The sequence below is a fragment of the Argiope bruennichi genome, chromosome 9 (genome assembly GCF_947563725.1).
Source record: "Argiope bruennichi chromosome 9, qqArgBrue1.1, whole genome shotgun sequence".
NCBI classification, from domain to species: Eukaryota; Metazoa; Arthropoda; class Arachnida; order Araneae; family Araneidae; genus Argiope; species Argiope bruennichi.
The window spans coordinates 23508730-23526057 of record NC_079159.1 but is presented as its reverse complement, the minus strand read 5'-3'; the positions used below and the strand labels follow the sequence as shown (position 1 = coordinate 23526057).

The following is a 17328-nucleotide window of genomic DNA, read 5'->3' as shown; positions in this document are numbered from 1 at the left end:
ATTTTTTGGAAAATGTCCGGCCCTCTTACGTTTTTGAGTTATTTGTGATAAAGATAACTCAAAAACGCTTTGAGCTAGACATCACATTTAGTATATGGTCTTTATACCAAACTTGCAGATTTCTATCAAATTTTGAGCAAAATCCATTCAGTGGAAGTCTGTCTGTCCATTTGTTCGAATATAATTTAACACAACTACAAAACAAAGAGAGCTAAACAAATACAATTCGGTACACAGAATTTACATTTACAGTGTAGTTACTTCTCAAATTTTAAGCGAAACTCAACAAGAGGTTAACCACCTCTAAATCTGTACAAGCAGATATATGAAAAAGGCCTGGTGGTAAGGTCTCGGCTTCGGAACCGGAGGGTTTCAAATTCGAGACCCGATTCCACCGAAGAACCGTCGTGTAAGCGGGTCTGGTGGGCGTTAAACGTCCTCCGGCTGGTGTGATGTGGACAGGGGGTGCCAGCGCAGGTGTCGTCCTCATCATCGGATCGCGGTTCAAAATGACGAGGTCCGTCCCAAAATAGCCCTAGTGTTGCTTTAAGACGGAACGTTAATATAACTAAACTAAACAGAAATATGAAAACGCAATGGCTAAAATATATCATATATAAAAATTTTAGTATTTATAACTATAGTTTAGTAACTACAAGTGTAGTTTTGTGTCGAATTTTTGTTTTCATCAGCTGGGAAAAACGCGTTTAAAACGCAAATCGCATTTCGTAATTATTGTACGCCACTGCTATGCAATGAGTTCCCTGGGATTAATCGCCAAGGGTGGCACGATAGATTCAGTAAAAATGTTTAATTCACGCCAAAGATTAATATTTCGTAATTATTGTATGCCATTACCATAGAAGACGTTTACTGGGATAAAGAATATGAGAAAGTTTTGAAAAAAACCATTCATTACATTTCCAAACTACTAATTGTATTTTTAAGTAGTATATGTGCTTACTTCGGTAAATAAACCTGACTGTAGTTTTCTCTTCTGAAATGGCTTAGGTTTGTTTGCGTGGAATGGGTTTTCTTGCTCGTAAGATCAACCTAAAAGATAAAAAGAACTATAACATGTACATTAGCTTTTAAACGGATTGGAAGTCGAATTGAACTGAACTGCAACGTTTGCTTACATATTTCAAAGCTTGTTTCCTTAGGCTCCACTGATTCCAGTTGTAAGTATAATCTATATTCTTTTCTATTGGATGCAAAATGGTTTGCGCACTTCTCTCAGAAATAAAGATTGGTAATGTCCGTTTCTGTTTCAGGTTATTCTGAAATACGGAACTGTAAATCTGTTATTCAGTTAAACAATCATTGTAGCCATCTTATTTACCTTTGTAATCAATACAGTTATTCGGTTATGAAACAGTAGTTTTGTTTTTATGTAGAATTGTATCAGATTTTTATGAAATCAGTATTTAATACATTTGTTCTAAAAATGATTTTAAGCTGTTTTATTGCAGTTTTTCAGAACAACTCATTTTTGGATGTAAAAATAAGACGGTATGAAATTCTTTGAAAAAAATAAATCCTCTCTGCAAGCTAGAAGGCAAAGGCAAATCCTTTACATCTAAGTTACTATTTGGCTACATAAATTGTCACAGAAACAGTCAAAATTAAGGCTAGAAAATCACTTTTCAGCTCCTGTCTTCAAAAATATTGCTGTTATCAAAAATCTTTTTAAAAAAAAGTTGTCGGTCTTAAAGTTACATGTGAAGAGGTTGATTATTCCAAAAATATTATTTATCATGATCTGACTCCATGTAAGGGTTTGGAAGCAACACTCTACAGTTTATTATCAAAAATATATCTTTATTCCACACACAACATAGCGTGCCTTGTCACCGGGATCTACTCTCTAGTTGTATTCCTCCGCGTTCTCTGAGAGGCGGGAATACTGAGTCATGCTGTGTCTCCATGCCATTGGATGATTAACTGAGATGAAACACACGTCACACTTTGGCGCGCTCTCTCCGAGAGAATTAGAACGATCACTACACATGACTTGGTTGCCGATGTTCCAATAAAAATTGTGAAATCGGTTACCGTGAAAGATGCAGCATCTAAAAGAGATGGAAGCTGACGAAGAAGTTAAGGGTGTAATCTTCTTCACTTTGATGAAGACATTTTGATTGTTGAATCTTCTAAGGAGCATGGCATAACAAAAAGTGTTGTGAAATATGATGAAGACAGTGCATTGATAAAGATGAAAAATTTATTGAAAAATACATCCACAAGAAATGCTTATAGTATTTGAAACAGTACAAAGGGAATTACAGTTTCAAGAAAATGTTTCAGATTATTTATTTCAAACTTTGAAAACTTCCAAAAATTTTTTATAAACTGTGTTCTTTTTAATAAATTGCACGATCAAGATTGCACACTTCGTAGAATTTAGGATACATGTTAAATTCAATAAAGTGGATAGATAAGTTTCAATTTGTTTTTGTATTCGTTTTTATAATTCAATTTAGATTTCTATTCAACAAATTCTGTTTAGAATATTTTTAGATAGAACAAAGTGACTTCATTAAATATAGACCCCATTGTATATAGCGAATAATTTTTGGCATTGCAGAGGCTTAAATTAGGTTAGATGCAATAGCATTAAGGTTATTCACAGATTCAACTACTAAAATTTGCACTTTTCTCAAATGATTTCAATTAGCTAAACCACCTAGAAATCGAATTCCATATTAAAAATATTTATAATTTTTATGACAAAACTTTACAAATATCATTTTTGATTTTATCAAAATATCAGTGTTAACTATTTATGATAAATGCAAAAATCTTCAGATTCTATTCATCAATCGATTAGATTTTCATTTCAAGTTAAAAAATCTCATGTAAATTGAAACAATAATGGCAATTTTATGAACAAAAAAAAATCAGCTTACTATTACTGGAAATTGAAAATTTTCTTCTACTTGAAGAGTGAAAATGAGTTGAGGTATTTTAAGAATGCAGTCGAACGCAGAATTAATGAATTTTGCAGGCTGTCTTTTAAATAATTCCATAACGTCCACGTTCGAAAATCCATAGCACGCTTGCTTGTACATCACAATGCCTATTTCTTTGTTACATGGTACAAGAATTCCCATGCTACAGTAGAAGGTGCAGAATTCCTGTAGGTTAAGCGTAAAAAGAAAATGATAAAAAAGTTTTAAATACATAAAACATATTCATTTGAATGATCGTCAAAGAATTGCTTGAGATCGGATAAATAAAGGTTATCACTTGATGCCAGGTCAGGACTGTTAAGAGTTAGAAAAGTTATTATTCCGGAGATAACATACACGACTTGTGTGTTGCATTACCTTGAATTATTATTTAGTCTGTTATTTGAGATTTAACGATCAAAATCAAATAAAGTGTTGGTAATTGGAAAGAGAATATATTTTTTTGGAAAATTCTAAATTCCCTGAGACTCAGCAGTTTGGGACATTGTTCAGGGATTATAAGGAAAATAATTCAACCTCTAGCAGATTAGCTGTTTAATTACCCTTTTAACTGTTTAAGCCGGCAAATAACGGATAAACTTAGTGACGAAGCAAAAATAATTTTGAGATTAAATAACTTTTATTTTGGATTGGATGACAGATTTCTGATTAGATAGCTGCCTAGGGTCATTGAATTGACAAGAGTCGTACGCAGACCGGTTAAAAAATATTGTCTGTTTGATTTGTTTAAAAAGGATTTTAATAATCCGATGTCAAGTATAATTAATAACGTATTTATAATATTGGAATGTTAATTGTTCGTTTGATTAGTTTTGTTATATTTCATGTAATTGGTTTTGTAAAATAACAATTTTGGAAATTTTATTTGTTTGAAGATTATTATCTTGGAGACTTTTATAAAATAACTATTATAATGATTAAATGCTTTAATTTGTACGCTAAAGAAATAAAGAAAAATCCTTAAAAAAAACAAAATAAAAAAAAACGAATATACAAAACTGGAGAAAAATAAAAATGAAATCTACGATCACGAATTTCAATTTATCATGTGATAACATTATTATTTTTAAGTCATTATTTGTCTTAATTAATTTAAGTCCTTAACCAGTTTAAACCGGTTTGAAACAATCACGAGACTTCTCCCCCCCCCCCTCTCTCTCTCCATATATATATATATATCAACTAGCCGCCTTTGGCGACCAGCCGGTTCGCCAATCTTAATGTTCGTTTAAATTTTAATAATTAAATAGGTTTAACCGGAGTTTAACCCCCTTCTTCGCCAAGTTGCGATAACGCACCAAAGCTGGCAATCTTTATTATGCACTATAATTGAACATCTGCTTCTTTGCTTTTGAACATTTCGCAAGGCCGTTGTTTGCGATTTTTAAAAATTTCGCCAAGCAGGGGATAAAACTCCGGTCGTACCATTAAACATTTTACGCAATTCCAACTTTAATAGATTCTTCAGCAAAATATTTTAAAACTTCAAATTTTGATAGTCATATAATTCACTCATAATATTATAAAGGCCTTCAGTTATAGCGTGATATATATCTCTCTAATTTTCTGTTACCCCTCGTAGAAATTATGCTTTAAATTACAGTGTAAATGATTAATCTGCAATTAATATAATATTTTTTACTGAAACAAAGCATTTTTTTTAATAATATGATTACTGATAATAGAGTCACTGAGCGTTTAAACTTTATGGTCACTAAAGAATATCTTTCTTAATTTATGTAATATCTCAAGAATTTGTCAACAAAAATTTCTCAGATTCATCATGAACAGATCGATTCATTAACAATGTTTAATTTTAAATGCATCAAACACTAAGAAAATAAAATGAATCGTTTAAAATAATCGGTCGAAAACAGGTTTAAAAAAATCTACTTAAAAAACGATGTACTTAAAACTATAAGCATATACAAAAAATATATAACTAACATAAATACATTTTACTTACAAAAGCATGCAACTAACCTAAAAATAATTTAAATCGTCCGTTGGTTGTCATGCCAACAATCAGAACAATGCGCATGCGTGGATTTTCTTCGCCAGTTACGTCAACGCAAATGCGTAAATTTTTCTACGCCAGTTGGGGTAACGCTATGCAGATTAGACATTTTTAATTTCCTTTATTCTGTGTTATTTTAATTCAAAAGTACTTCAGAATGAATGTGAAACATGGATTAATTAACAATGTTTAATTTTAAATGCATAAAACATTAAGAAAATAAACAGAATCGTTTGAAATAATCCGTCGAAAAATGTTAACCCTAGCCTAATTACTGTTGGGAGAAAAAAACAACTGATGCCTTACTTATTTGGCGATGGGGAAAATGGAAGATTTTTTTGGCGGAAAAGTTGGCGTTGGGAAAAATGGAAGATTTTTTTGGCGGGAAAGTTAGTTTTTAATTAATAATGGACTACCCCTAACATTTAGGGGGATGAAAAATAGATGTTGGCCGATTCTCATAGATACCGGATAAGCACAAAAAATTTCATCAAAATCGGTCAAGCCGTTTCGGAGGAGTATGGCAACGAAAACTGTGACACGAGAATTTTATATATTAGATTTTTCTAGCTGGAAAACAAAATTTTGGAGCTCGACCGATTTTGAGATGAAATAACAGCTATGATGTCATAGTTCTGCGTCAACCTTTTAAAAACGCATCTGTTTTCAAAGAATTATACATAATAATAGTGCAATACTGGTAAAAGCAGGTAAAGAAATAACTGGATTAAAAGATGATGAAAATTGCCATTTATGCTTTATTCATTACCTACGCGATTTCGAGCTTCAAAACCCCCTCACCAAAACAACACCACGTTCTCACATGATTAAAAAAAAAAAAAAAAGAACATATAATGTGCATTGCCAAGGGCCGCAGCGCAAAATATATAAATTCGTTGGCCATTAATTGGATGCAGCCGTTTTCATAGAATATCACAATAATACAAAGTACTTATTGTTTCAGTTACCAACAAAAATCAGCGTTTTCATACCTTTGATTATTGTGAACGATTTTTCTTCTCAAGATAATAATCTAGAACTACATTTTTGGAGGCATTCTATAGTTTTTTTAATTAGTTTTCAAAATCATAATTGTTTGAGTAACAGAGATTATCTACATTAGTGGTGTTTGAATATTGACAGAAAAGTTATGTAAAATAGCAGTTTCATCTTTTTTAAATAAATGTGTGGAAAAATGTAAATTAATGAAACACTTACTTTTTTTGGATAAACTTCTTATAAAAACCAGTTGGAGTAGTCTCCTCAAAACTTTCTCGCATACTATCTAATAAATTTGTCCTGCCAGCGAACGCCTTACATGGCATTGGCGTACACCAATTAACGAAATATTAACTTTTGGCTTGAATTAAGCCTTTTTACTGAATCTATCGTGTGATCACCGGAGAGTTTTTCGGCGATTAGTCCCTGCATGCACTTAATAGTATCCGAAAATCGAATTTCTGTTTTAGATGCGTTTTTTCCAACCGATTGAAACAAAAATCTGACACAGAACTATAGTTGTAGTCACAAAATCCCATACCGAATTTGATATATTTAAGTCCTTGCGTTTTTGAATGATCGCGTTTACGTGTTTCTGAAAGTACATACTGACAGACTGTAAACCTGTAGTTGTATTTGGCTTAAAATTTGTCAGATGTCTGCATTATAGATGTTAAATTTGTATACCGAATTTCTATTTGTCTAGCTATCTTCCTTTTGTAATTATCATGTTAACTTATATTTAAACAGCTGGGCAGACAGACTTTCTCAGAAACAGTTTACTCAACATTTGATAGAAAGTTGCAAATGTGGTGTAAAGACCGTATACCAAATTTCATTCATCTAGCTCAAAGCGTTTTTGAGTTATCTTTTTTACAGACAGACTGACAGACACGTTCTCCCAAAATGTGTTTTTTGAACTCAAGGAGGTCTAAAACGTAAAGATTCGTCAAAATATCAAGTTCGAATATTTTTGACGATCACCATACTTTCTCTATACTATATAAATGAGAAAGTAGTATTCTTAAGAATTAAGTTATCTTATTAAAACAGCAGATCCAAATCACGTTCAAATTAGCAGCAGCCAATCAATGCTTACAGTTAGTAATAATTAATTTTATGAAATTTACCATAACCACACTCTGCTTTCAATAATCAATATTCCTTTTCCTTGTTTTTTTTTTTTTTTTTTGGTTGTACATTGATTCTTAGAACTGAAAGTATGGCTTTTGAGTGTTACTTCGCCGAATTTTTGATTTAAAAATCGAATTTATTACTTTTTATTATTGTTATCAGTTTTTACCTGCCAATTTTAATTAATAGTTTCTGAAAATCGGGGATTTTTTTATTAGGCTTCGTTATATTTCTTTGATTTTATAGGAATTTTTATAATGTCAAAATTGTTGCAGATGCTGAGAAGATTTTCAAATGTTTTGTTTCTTCATTTTTTTAAAATGAAAGTTCTTAAAATTTAGTTTACGAATATGTTAGCTCATAGAAAATTAAGTATACATTTTTTTGTCCCTTTTTTGGCACAATTTAATTTCTTTCTTTGACATTTAAGCGTAAAGATTTGCAGATGAAAATTATCTTCCGGTTTGAATATATCTGTCGGGATCTGTGGGTCTTCTGAGGTAATTTACTGCATTAAAAGTTTTAAAGAATTTTTTTGAGAGTAAGATTATTTTAGGATTGAAAGAATGGATTCCATTGCACTTAGCAAAGTATATCTTAATGAAACCTTTCTATTATGATTTAATTTTTTTTAAAATTCTGAATATCCTTCCTCTTACGGTAATATACTCCCTCCCGATGTCTATTCCCTCTGTTTTAACAACCTTTTTATGATTTTTTTTTTCGTTAAACATATGTATTAGATTTCATAATTTTCCAATTAATAGCATCATCGCGTTGTTGTGGTATGTTCACCTAAGAAGATGCCATCCCAGCTATTTTTTTCGTCATCTGACCCCAGTTCAGAATTGCGAGGTTGGCTCCATATAGCCAACGTTTCCCTTAGAAATGGACGTTAATATAACTTAAAAAAAATCGAGCCGATGAGTAGAAACTTGTATGCTATTATTAATTTAATTATTTAAAATTGTAATATATTTATATATTGTTATATAATATTGTTAATTAATTAACGCTGTATAAGTTAATTTATTCTGCGCATATTCTGGTGTTAAGTGAAAAACTTACAGAAGAATTATGGGTGATTTCTTTGTTTCAGAATGAAATTGCTTTCTTATATTAATAGCTAATTATCATGCTTATGAAATGAACTGTGCAATTTCGTTATAGCCGAAACAAAGAAAAATTCAGTTTTGATTGTACAGAGAATTGATAGAGGCACAAAATTAAGTAAATAGATTTTTACCAACCTTAAATTCCAAAGTGATTTCAGAAAAATTCTTTACATCATCTGGGAGGATTGTTATTGTCTTCTCCTCTGTTTCTTGTTCGTAATTATCTTCAATTAGAGGAATGTCTGATATATCTTCTGGACCTGTTGCAATTATTCTCTAAAAAATAGAAAATAATAAATTCTAAGAACTTTGATTTCATTTTGATAAATGATAGCTAAAAGATAAATACTTGCACTCTTGCATCTATTCAATTTCAGTACATTGAAGCCTGCTGATTGTAAGCATTAAATACAACCAATAAATAGTAAAGCGTGGGATATTTCACAATAATTACTTATTTAATGAAACTCAAAGATTTTGTCCGCTTTCTTTTTTTAATAAATTTATCCTATTGTGATACTAATCATACATTGCTAAGTTCATAAAAATCCCTTGGCTTAAAAAGTTTTAATCACAGCTCTTCAAGAATGATTTATCTTCTACGTAGCTATTTAGAAGAAATAAACGACAGCGTTCTTCCTTTAGAGCTTTCATGGACACCGGGCCTTAAAGACATCGAAGAGAATGAAGTGGAAAATGATCGTTCTGAAATAAGTCCAAGCTATCGCATCCATTCTTGAATCATACCAAGTAATCTAATTAATTTTATTACCAAATAAGCTAATGTTAAAGAAATGGTGGAATTCAAAAATAGCCATTGCGGACAAAACTTTCCGCATTTAAATTTCCATTCAGTCAAAATTCGTCAGTTTAAACATTACTGAAGTATCACTAACTGTCTATTCCGACTCGTCCGCAGGTAAAGAGATAAAACTGCATGACCTGACCACCTCTACAGTAACACTGGCTGGAACTGTGGTTGAATCCTAAGGGACATCACCGACCACGACACAGTCCTTCCCGTGGGATGTCATCGTTGGAAAAAGTCATCATGGCTACCTTCCGTCATCGATGGGAGGTACCAACCCCCATTTCTTTCTGTACTCACCAGGCCGGCGAGAACTAACTACCAACTGGAAGCTTCTCATCCTCATTTTTGAGATTCTCCCCCCCCTCACAGTATGGACACTATCTTATGCTGTTATGCACGAAAAATTATTCTGATGTGGTTATATCCCCATCTCCAGTTTACAGCTTTTGTAGGAAATCTAAACTGTAAAACAATCTCATCCAAAATATGAAATAATATGGGACCCATTTCGAACAAGATTAGGAATTATTCCCCCTTACTCTTTAAGAGAAAGTTAAACACACCGCAGGCTGGACTTTGTAATGAGAGTTCGAAAAAGAAGGGGAAAAAAAAACGTTGAAAGTGTTAGACTATAATATTATTTGCGAGATAGTTAGCAATGAATTATTATATAATTGAATTAGCACATTATTGTATTATATATTGAATTATTATATTAATTAACAAATTATTCCCATCAATAAAATTCGTATTGACTAGCACGAGAAATAACTGGATTTGCCAGCCACATTTTCAAAAGAGCTGAAAATCGTGCCTTCATCTAAAGTGTTAATCAATCAGAGCTGTCCAACAAGAAAAATGACCATACTCTTCAATTTATAATATATTTCTAATCAGCGTATTGAATAAAGCATTCCAAAGGCCTTTTATGTTTTGATTCGCTTTTCTTCCTCATTATCATCATCATTATTTCATCGAATATGTGAAAATCACATGGGAGTAGATCTGAATGATAGTGGGGACTCATGATTTCTTAAATAAATTTCTTTAATTTTTTTTAATAGTTCGAGTGATCTAACGTTGTCATGCAATATGATGATAAATAATGGTATAACGACAGTAAGTGATGACCCGGGCATATAATTATTTCGCTCCTTGCCGTCCACAGTAGTATAGCATGGGTAAACGGCTTGTGAACGTTCCTTTACTCTCTTATGTGAATTTAATGCTTCCCTTAAGACTGAGTTAGGAGCCATGCATATTAGAACAAAATGCCGTACAACATTGTTCGATATCTATTCGACATTGGCCGGCATTCAGAAAATTCAACTACATCATGGGAACATCTACAATATCTCGTGCTAATAAGGATTCCATGTCCAGTCCGGTCCTATGCCAGTGAAACATAACACTACGAAAAACATTTACCGGTTTGATTTCCTCGATGAGCATCATTAATGTTTCATAGGGATGACGAATATTTTCAGAGCGGTTATTACGTAACCAATATCAAAAAGTCACAAATACAAGTGATCAATACTTTTCAAAGAGGGGTGTGATTCAAATCCTTCATACGATCTTACTGATGATATTTCGATTACAAGTTTTGGATCACGATAGAAACTAACAATCGATACGATATCACTGAAATTTGCCGGAGCGGTGACGATACGATCTGTCCAATGGAAGCTCTCGAAAGAAATCTGTGATTGGATGAAAAGTGAACGGACCGATTATTGGAATTATCGTATCGTATCATTGAATTGCATATCACTGAAATTTATCGCAGCGGTGATTTCACCGGAAAGTGCGAGGCTTCACTGGAAAGTGCGAAGTCACCGATATTCGTATTTGATGATGCACTATTCCATACAGATCATTTTTTATTGCTCGTGACATGATTGACTTTTATTACATGTATTCTGTTTACTGCTGGCGCCATCTATTGGTAGAATATAGGACTAAAGTAAACATTTTAAAGAAATGACATATATTTTTAACTCATCTTTTCCAGAAAATGGTTCACTCTAATAAATAAATTAAATAAATAATTTTGAGAAAAAAAAATTTAAGAAGTAAGCTGAAACAGATAAATTAATTCAATCACACGTTAATTAAATTAGTAAATTAAGTATTAATTACAATTAATAAATTTTATATTTAATATTAGGTAATAATTTTTAATTAATAATATGATTGAAATAACAGATATTTGGAACGCATATTTAAAAATAACAGTACCAATATTATTTGTTATTCAAAAAATCGTGGATTATGCATCTCTAATGTTTCACAATAACACTGAGCGCTGATTGCAATTTTATGTCTAGAAATTCAATGATAAGTGGTCATTTGCAGTCGAATGAAAATGAAAATGTTACTTCATCAGTATACGTTTTTTTAGAGATAATAATTATCACTTACACCAAGACACTATGTCAATAGTGCACTCACATACTCTAAAAGGAACACACCACACACACACGAACATTTTGGATTGTAATTTTTTTTATAATGATTTCAATGAGCGGAGAATTTACATATGAACAAAGCCATCTGTCGCTGATTAGGAGAACCATATACAAGAAGCGAAGAATAAGCAGAGAGGAATAGTTATACTACCACGGAGGATTTAGCCATAATGACTCAATTTCTAAAGACAAACATTAGCTGAGAAAAAGTCGTTCCCATCATTGTTGTAAAGTTACAATATCTTCTACTTCGATGTTTTTTGATTATATCTAATGTATTGTTACGGAACTTTCTCCAATAGGTCCTTAAAATCAAGGGTTTCGTCTATAGTGGATGTGTGACATGAAACAATCAGCAGGTCTAAATAACAAATGACAACGTTCATTAAGAAAAATGCACGAATATGCAGACGACAAAACACAGCTGGAACGTGCATAAGCAATATACAGCAGCACACTACAACAAATAGTAGTAAACAACAACCACAGTGCAGAAAGCGACCAGACAGAACTCAGCAGGAGGAGGGAATCAAAGTAGCTATTCTCTACGGTATCTCCAAACGTCTTCTTCTGCCGACTCACTACTATACGATTGGCCACTCCACATTCGACTCCTGCTTTTTCTATAATAAACTCCAAGATTCGGCGCACAGCTCAATTCACCAATCGCTTGAGTTACACTAAATGCTTGAGCTTCGCTGGACAGATCCAACTAACGCGCCGTTGATTCGCTATACTACTCTATATCACTAGACGACTGTCTTCGACTTGGACTGTCAACCTTTTATAGTTTCTGGAACTGGGTAGAGAAAGTTCTCAAAAATCGCCAAAATACTTAAAGATACTAGTTTTATCTATTTTGTCGCCCAAGTCGCCAAATGATCGCCAAGTTCGTTTCCAAGCCCGGGGGTCATTGATCCGGCATCCGATCAGCATCCAACGGTCTTTCCTACAATGGACCTAACTGTGTTGGAAAGCAAAATTATAGATTCGTAACAGTATGTTATCATCTCAATATGGCTAATATTGTTTCCTCAAAGAATAGCGCCAGTTATTTTTTTTTATTTAATGAATACTTACTTCAGCAAATCTTCTGACATCTTGGAACAAGTTTGTATAAAAATTTAAAAGATGTCCTTCCAATTGTATGTGCTTCCATATTTTGGCGAGCTCTTTATACAGAGGCTAAAAGAAATTTTGAATATTTTAAATCACTGATGCATAATTTTTATTCACTTGTTAAGTGTCAATAATAATAAAAACCAATAATAAAGATAAATGAGTGTGTATATATTGGCGCTTTACAAACTAGATTGTTTGATCTAGAGCTTCTAAACTTACCACATGTATACTTAGGGAAGTTAAAATGTGCATCTAGGAATAAATTTTTTAAAAAAATTTTTTAATATTTTAAATACTAAAAATTAGACGAAATTTTGTCATTTCCCCGTGATATCTTTCAAACATATTATTATTAAATTTTATGTCATTTCCTTTTCAATGATACCAATCTTGTGAAATTCCCTTAATTTTGACACCTTTTTTTTAAAAAAATATTTTTTTGTCTAATTTTTTTAGAGAAAATATTACATTGTTGGTCTGAAATTCAAACCTTTTTCGTTGTTTCATCAAATATTAAATAACGTGATTTCTTTTTCTATTGTTGAGAGCTAAAGAAGAAGAATTCTGTTTAATACCTGTGTAGTTTACACGACAAATAAAAAAAGAAGATGCAATATCGTGAAATTTAGAATAAATGAACAGAATATTTCAATTTTTAATAGTTTTATAATTCTATGGAATTGTCTCTATTAGAAAGGCTCATGTATATAATAAACAGAGCTTATGTACGACAATTAAAACAGCAAGACTATTAGACTTTCTCAATGCAATACTTCCTTTCTCATGTACGAAAAAATAAAAATAAATCTCCATATTTTATCTAAACGTGGAAATGACTTTAAAATCAATATATAAATACTACGCTTTTATCGTTATCATCTGCTTTACTTCCGGATATTTTATATCCACTTCCAGATTGCTATATTTGGCAAACATTTCTATCTAATACTAAATTATCTCATTCATTTATTCTCTGATGGGCTGCAGTGGCTGGTGGTAAAGTCTTGGCTTTGGAACCGGAGGACTTCAGGTTCGAGATCCAATTCCACCGAAGAACCGTCATGTAAGCGGGACTGATGCACGTTAAATCCGTCGGGGCTAAACGTCCTCCCGCTGCTGTGGTGTGAAAGTTTGAAGAAGAAGGCGTATACATATATATATAAAAAAAGCACAGTTTCCTAATTTTCCATTTTAGCTCTCAGAACTTACATTAATTCGATCTCCCCTGGAAAAAGGCCCAGTTTTGGAACATATATTGATTTCCTTGATTTGGACTGTGAAACTGTAGTCTAATTTGTAGGTTTGTACAGCTACTTCGTCTATATTTTCCTGTAAAGAAAAACACAGAACAAATTTTATCATTACGATGTTAAAAAATTTTTTAGGAATATATCTGCAGAAATTTCGTAAAACAGTAGAGTTAATTTCTTACCTTTAGTATTTTTATGAATTCAAAATAATTCACTAATCCTATTAAAAGTAATTTTTGATGGTAAATCTCTCTATCGTCCTTTTTTAAGTCTTCAGTTACTTTTTCCATTAGCTCATCTGAAATAAGCGAGGAAAAAATAATTCTGTTTCAAATTTCGTATTTAATAAAAATTATAATGAGTTAAGAGTTAAAAAAATTGTCTAAATGAAATAAATAATCTTTTATGTAGTTTGAATCAATAAATGTTTTGATGAACAACGAATTTTAAATTTTTATGCAGGTACTCTACTCTGTGAATTATATTTAATAAAATATTATTGGGACTTTAATATTTTAAATTAAATAATAAAAAAATTAAAATCTGTTATCGCAAATTTCAAGTTATTATGTGAGAACATTATTTTTTTTTAAAGTCATGCGGTATGTCCGACAGAAAAAACATCATGTTCTCACTTTGACTCATATTTCACAATCACCAACATTTAGAAAAGCGATGGCTTTTGATCATTTCAAAGTCAGTTTAGTTCTAAAGTTATTTTTCTCGAAGTCGGATATTTTTTTTAGTGAAAAGCCAGTTTAAACTGGTTTGAAACAATCACATGATTATCAGATTACACATGCCTCGATATTTAGAAAAAGTATCCCCCCCCCCCATTTCAAAATCGTTTGAATTCCAAAACTTTTTCTGGAGGTGTCAGGATATTTTCTTAAGCGAAAATTTGGCTTAAACTGGTTTGGAATGATCACGTGATTATTGTACTAAGCAGTCGCCAACTAGGAGATTTTATAAATTTTTTTAAATAATTCTTTTTGTCTTATTGTTAGCAATAAATTACATTATTGCTCTGAATTTCAAACCGTTTTCATTGTTTCTTTCAAATATTTTATCGTATGATATGTCATGATTAAAAACTAAAGAAGGATTTTGTTTCATATCTGCGTAGTTTACAAAGCGAATAAAATAAATAAATAAATAAAACAACGATACCGCGAAATTTATAAGATAGTTATCCCCGACTCTAATAATTTTAATAGCGCTATAATGTCATGGGACTGGTTTCAAAGATAAAGAAAAGAAATATTCAGGCACGTGTTAAACAGAACTTATGTAAGATAATTAAAATTTCAGGGCTTTAATATCAGACAATTTGATAGAATCTTTGACATGAGGTTATAGCTAAACGATTTAACTGAAGTAAAATATTAACTAAAATCCCCGGTGTATCATCTATTCGGCAAAGATGAGAAGTAAATAATAAATTTAAATATTTTAATACGTAATTTTTATTACTTCTCAGGAACTCTATCTTCTCTTTGGTAATGCTCACTTCTTCATGGCAGTCTTCCATAACTTTTGGCAAAATTTCTTCCATTATTTTCCGAACTGCAATACAGGAAATTCTAGATGTTGGTATTAGTTTGATAATTTACGCACAACTGTTTGGACTAAAGATATGCAAAATTAATGGCACGTGGTTAGCTGTAAATTTCGATTTCTTTAAAGTATAAAACGGCTTGAGTTTTTTTGAAGGATAATGAAATTCAGTCTGAAATTCAAATGGCTCAGGTTATTGAAGTGATTTTATAGAATCATTTATAACAATACTGTTTTCAAAAATATCAAATATTTTCAAAATATGACATAATTTGAATACAATTTACTGTTACACAACATTTTGTATATATATATATTGCTTATTCGATCAAAAATTTCAACAAAAAAAAATATCACTTAATGGGTGAATTTTGGAGTAATTATAGCAATATTCCTAATTAGTTAACATTTGCAAGTCTTATATTAGGTTATTTATAATTCTAAAAAGATTGAGTATTTTATATTTTCAAAAGTCGTTTGACCCTACAAATATATAATATTTAGACTGTGTTAAGAAGTATTTTGACATTTTTAAAATTTTGTTTAAAATTAATTTTAAAGTTTAGTTGCGCATTTTTTTATACGTGATATATTGAAGAAACTCTTTCGAAAGTGAAATTAAACATTTTGCTATCACAGTTTCTCAAAATTTGCTACTAAATACTTTTTCTATACAAGTTAAATTAAAATAGATTTAAAAAAAATATTTTGAAAGTTCGGAAAGGAGAAGGGCCCCGATATTTACATTACCTACAAATTTGCTGCTTATAACTACTTATGCACAAGCTAAATTAAAATAGATAAAAATATTTACGTTTAAATGTTTGGAACAGTAAAGGGCCCTGATATTTGCATTGTGTACAAATTTACTGCTTATCACTACTTGCTAAATTGAAACCGATAAGAATATTTACTTTTAATGTTTGAAATGAAGAAAAGTCTTGATATTTGCATTGTATCCAAATTTTCTGCTTGGACCTAGATTTTTCTATCACCCTTAGAAGGTTAAATTGATCTTAATCGGTATTATAGTCTGTGTATATTCTGTAGGCGGTTCAAGGTCACATTTTCTACCTCGTTACTGGTTATCTGCCGCTCCACGCTGAGGCAAATAACAGTGTCACTCTTTTTTTTTTTTTTTTTTTTTTTTTACACAGCTGTTAAGGTATTCCAAAGGTATAAGGTATTCCCGGCGTGAAGGTACTGGCGTGGAAAAGAAACAAGCTTTGTCGAAACTATGGCAACGGAGAAGGAGAAAGAGTGTAGAGTAAGGAAAACGAGTGTCCTTGAAACACCTACAAAAATTACACAGACTATAGTGGAATTTAATTAATCAATAACGCCGTTTCAATGGATTCAAAATACATTTGACTTACTGTTTTACAAGTATTTAAATGAATACCCTAGTGTTCGGTGTTGTGAAATAATTGTATGGTGGCGCCCCCAAAGTGAAGCGAAAATAATTCTGTAACGCGAGAGTGGCTGTGTAGAGAGAGAGAGAGAGAGAGTGGAAAGCACGCGAATAAAATGGAGTTGTTCTAAAGTCTCTGCCATCTTATTTGTGTTGTGAATTACATTAAATGTGTGCGTAGAACTGGCGAATTAACACCTAGCAAAAAAGTGAAACAGAATTATGTATGTAGATAGAACCTAAAAGTAGGGTATGTCTTCGAATTCGAAATCCAGTAACACCTCAAATGGGACTGAGTTGCATAAGTTGGACACCTATAAATGTACTAATTTATGCTCTTATTGAACTTCATTTAAATGTAAGAAAGGGGTCTCTTAAATGCGACTAAAACTTGTTATTCTGTATCTCAGAAGTAAATTATCTTAAGTTTTTTCTTTGAAAACTTTCTTAATAGAAGGAAATGTGACTT

At 31.6% G+C, this 17328-nt stretch overlaps 1 protein-coding gene and 1 long non-coding RNA gene across 5 annotated transcripts in view; one reads left to right on the top strand and one right to left on the bottom strand.

Moving 5' to 3' along the window:
* LOC129984749 (cilia- and flagella-associated protein 206-like) overlaps positions 1 to 17328 on the bottom strand; it is a 30413-nt gene that overhangs the window by 1216 nt on the left and 11869 nt on the right. Inside the window, exons 6-13 of one of the 4 annotated variants that reach the window (XM_056094699.1) lie at positions 15365 to 15457; positions 14074 to 14189; positions 13851 to 13970; positions 12600 to 12704; positions 8373 to 8513; positions 2910 to 3137; positions 1140 to 1280; positions 965 to 1053 (exon numbers count right to left, since the gene is read on the bottom strand). In XM_056094699.1, the coding sequence (XP_055950674.1) occupies positions 965 to 1053; positions 1140 to 1280; positions 2910 to 3137; positions 8373 to 8513; positions 12600 to 12704; positions 13851 to 13970; positions 14074 to 14189; positions 15365 to 15457 (1033 nt within the window). The other 3 variants (XM_056094701.1, XM_056094700.1, XM_056094702.1) reach the window with 3 other exon arrangements.
* LOC129984753 (uncharacterized) lies at positions 1013 to 9972 on the top strand. Its single transcript, XR_008785523.1, has 2 exons — positions 1013 to 1181; positions 9157 to 9972. It is a non-coding gene; the product is annotated as an uncharacterized LOC129984753 (long non-coding RNA).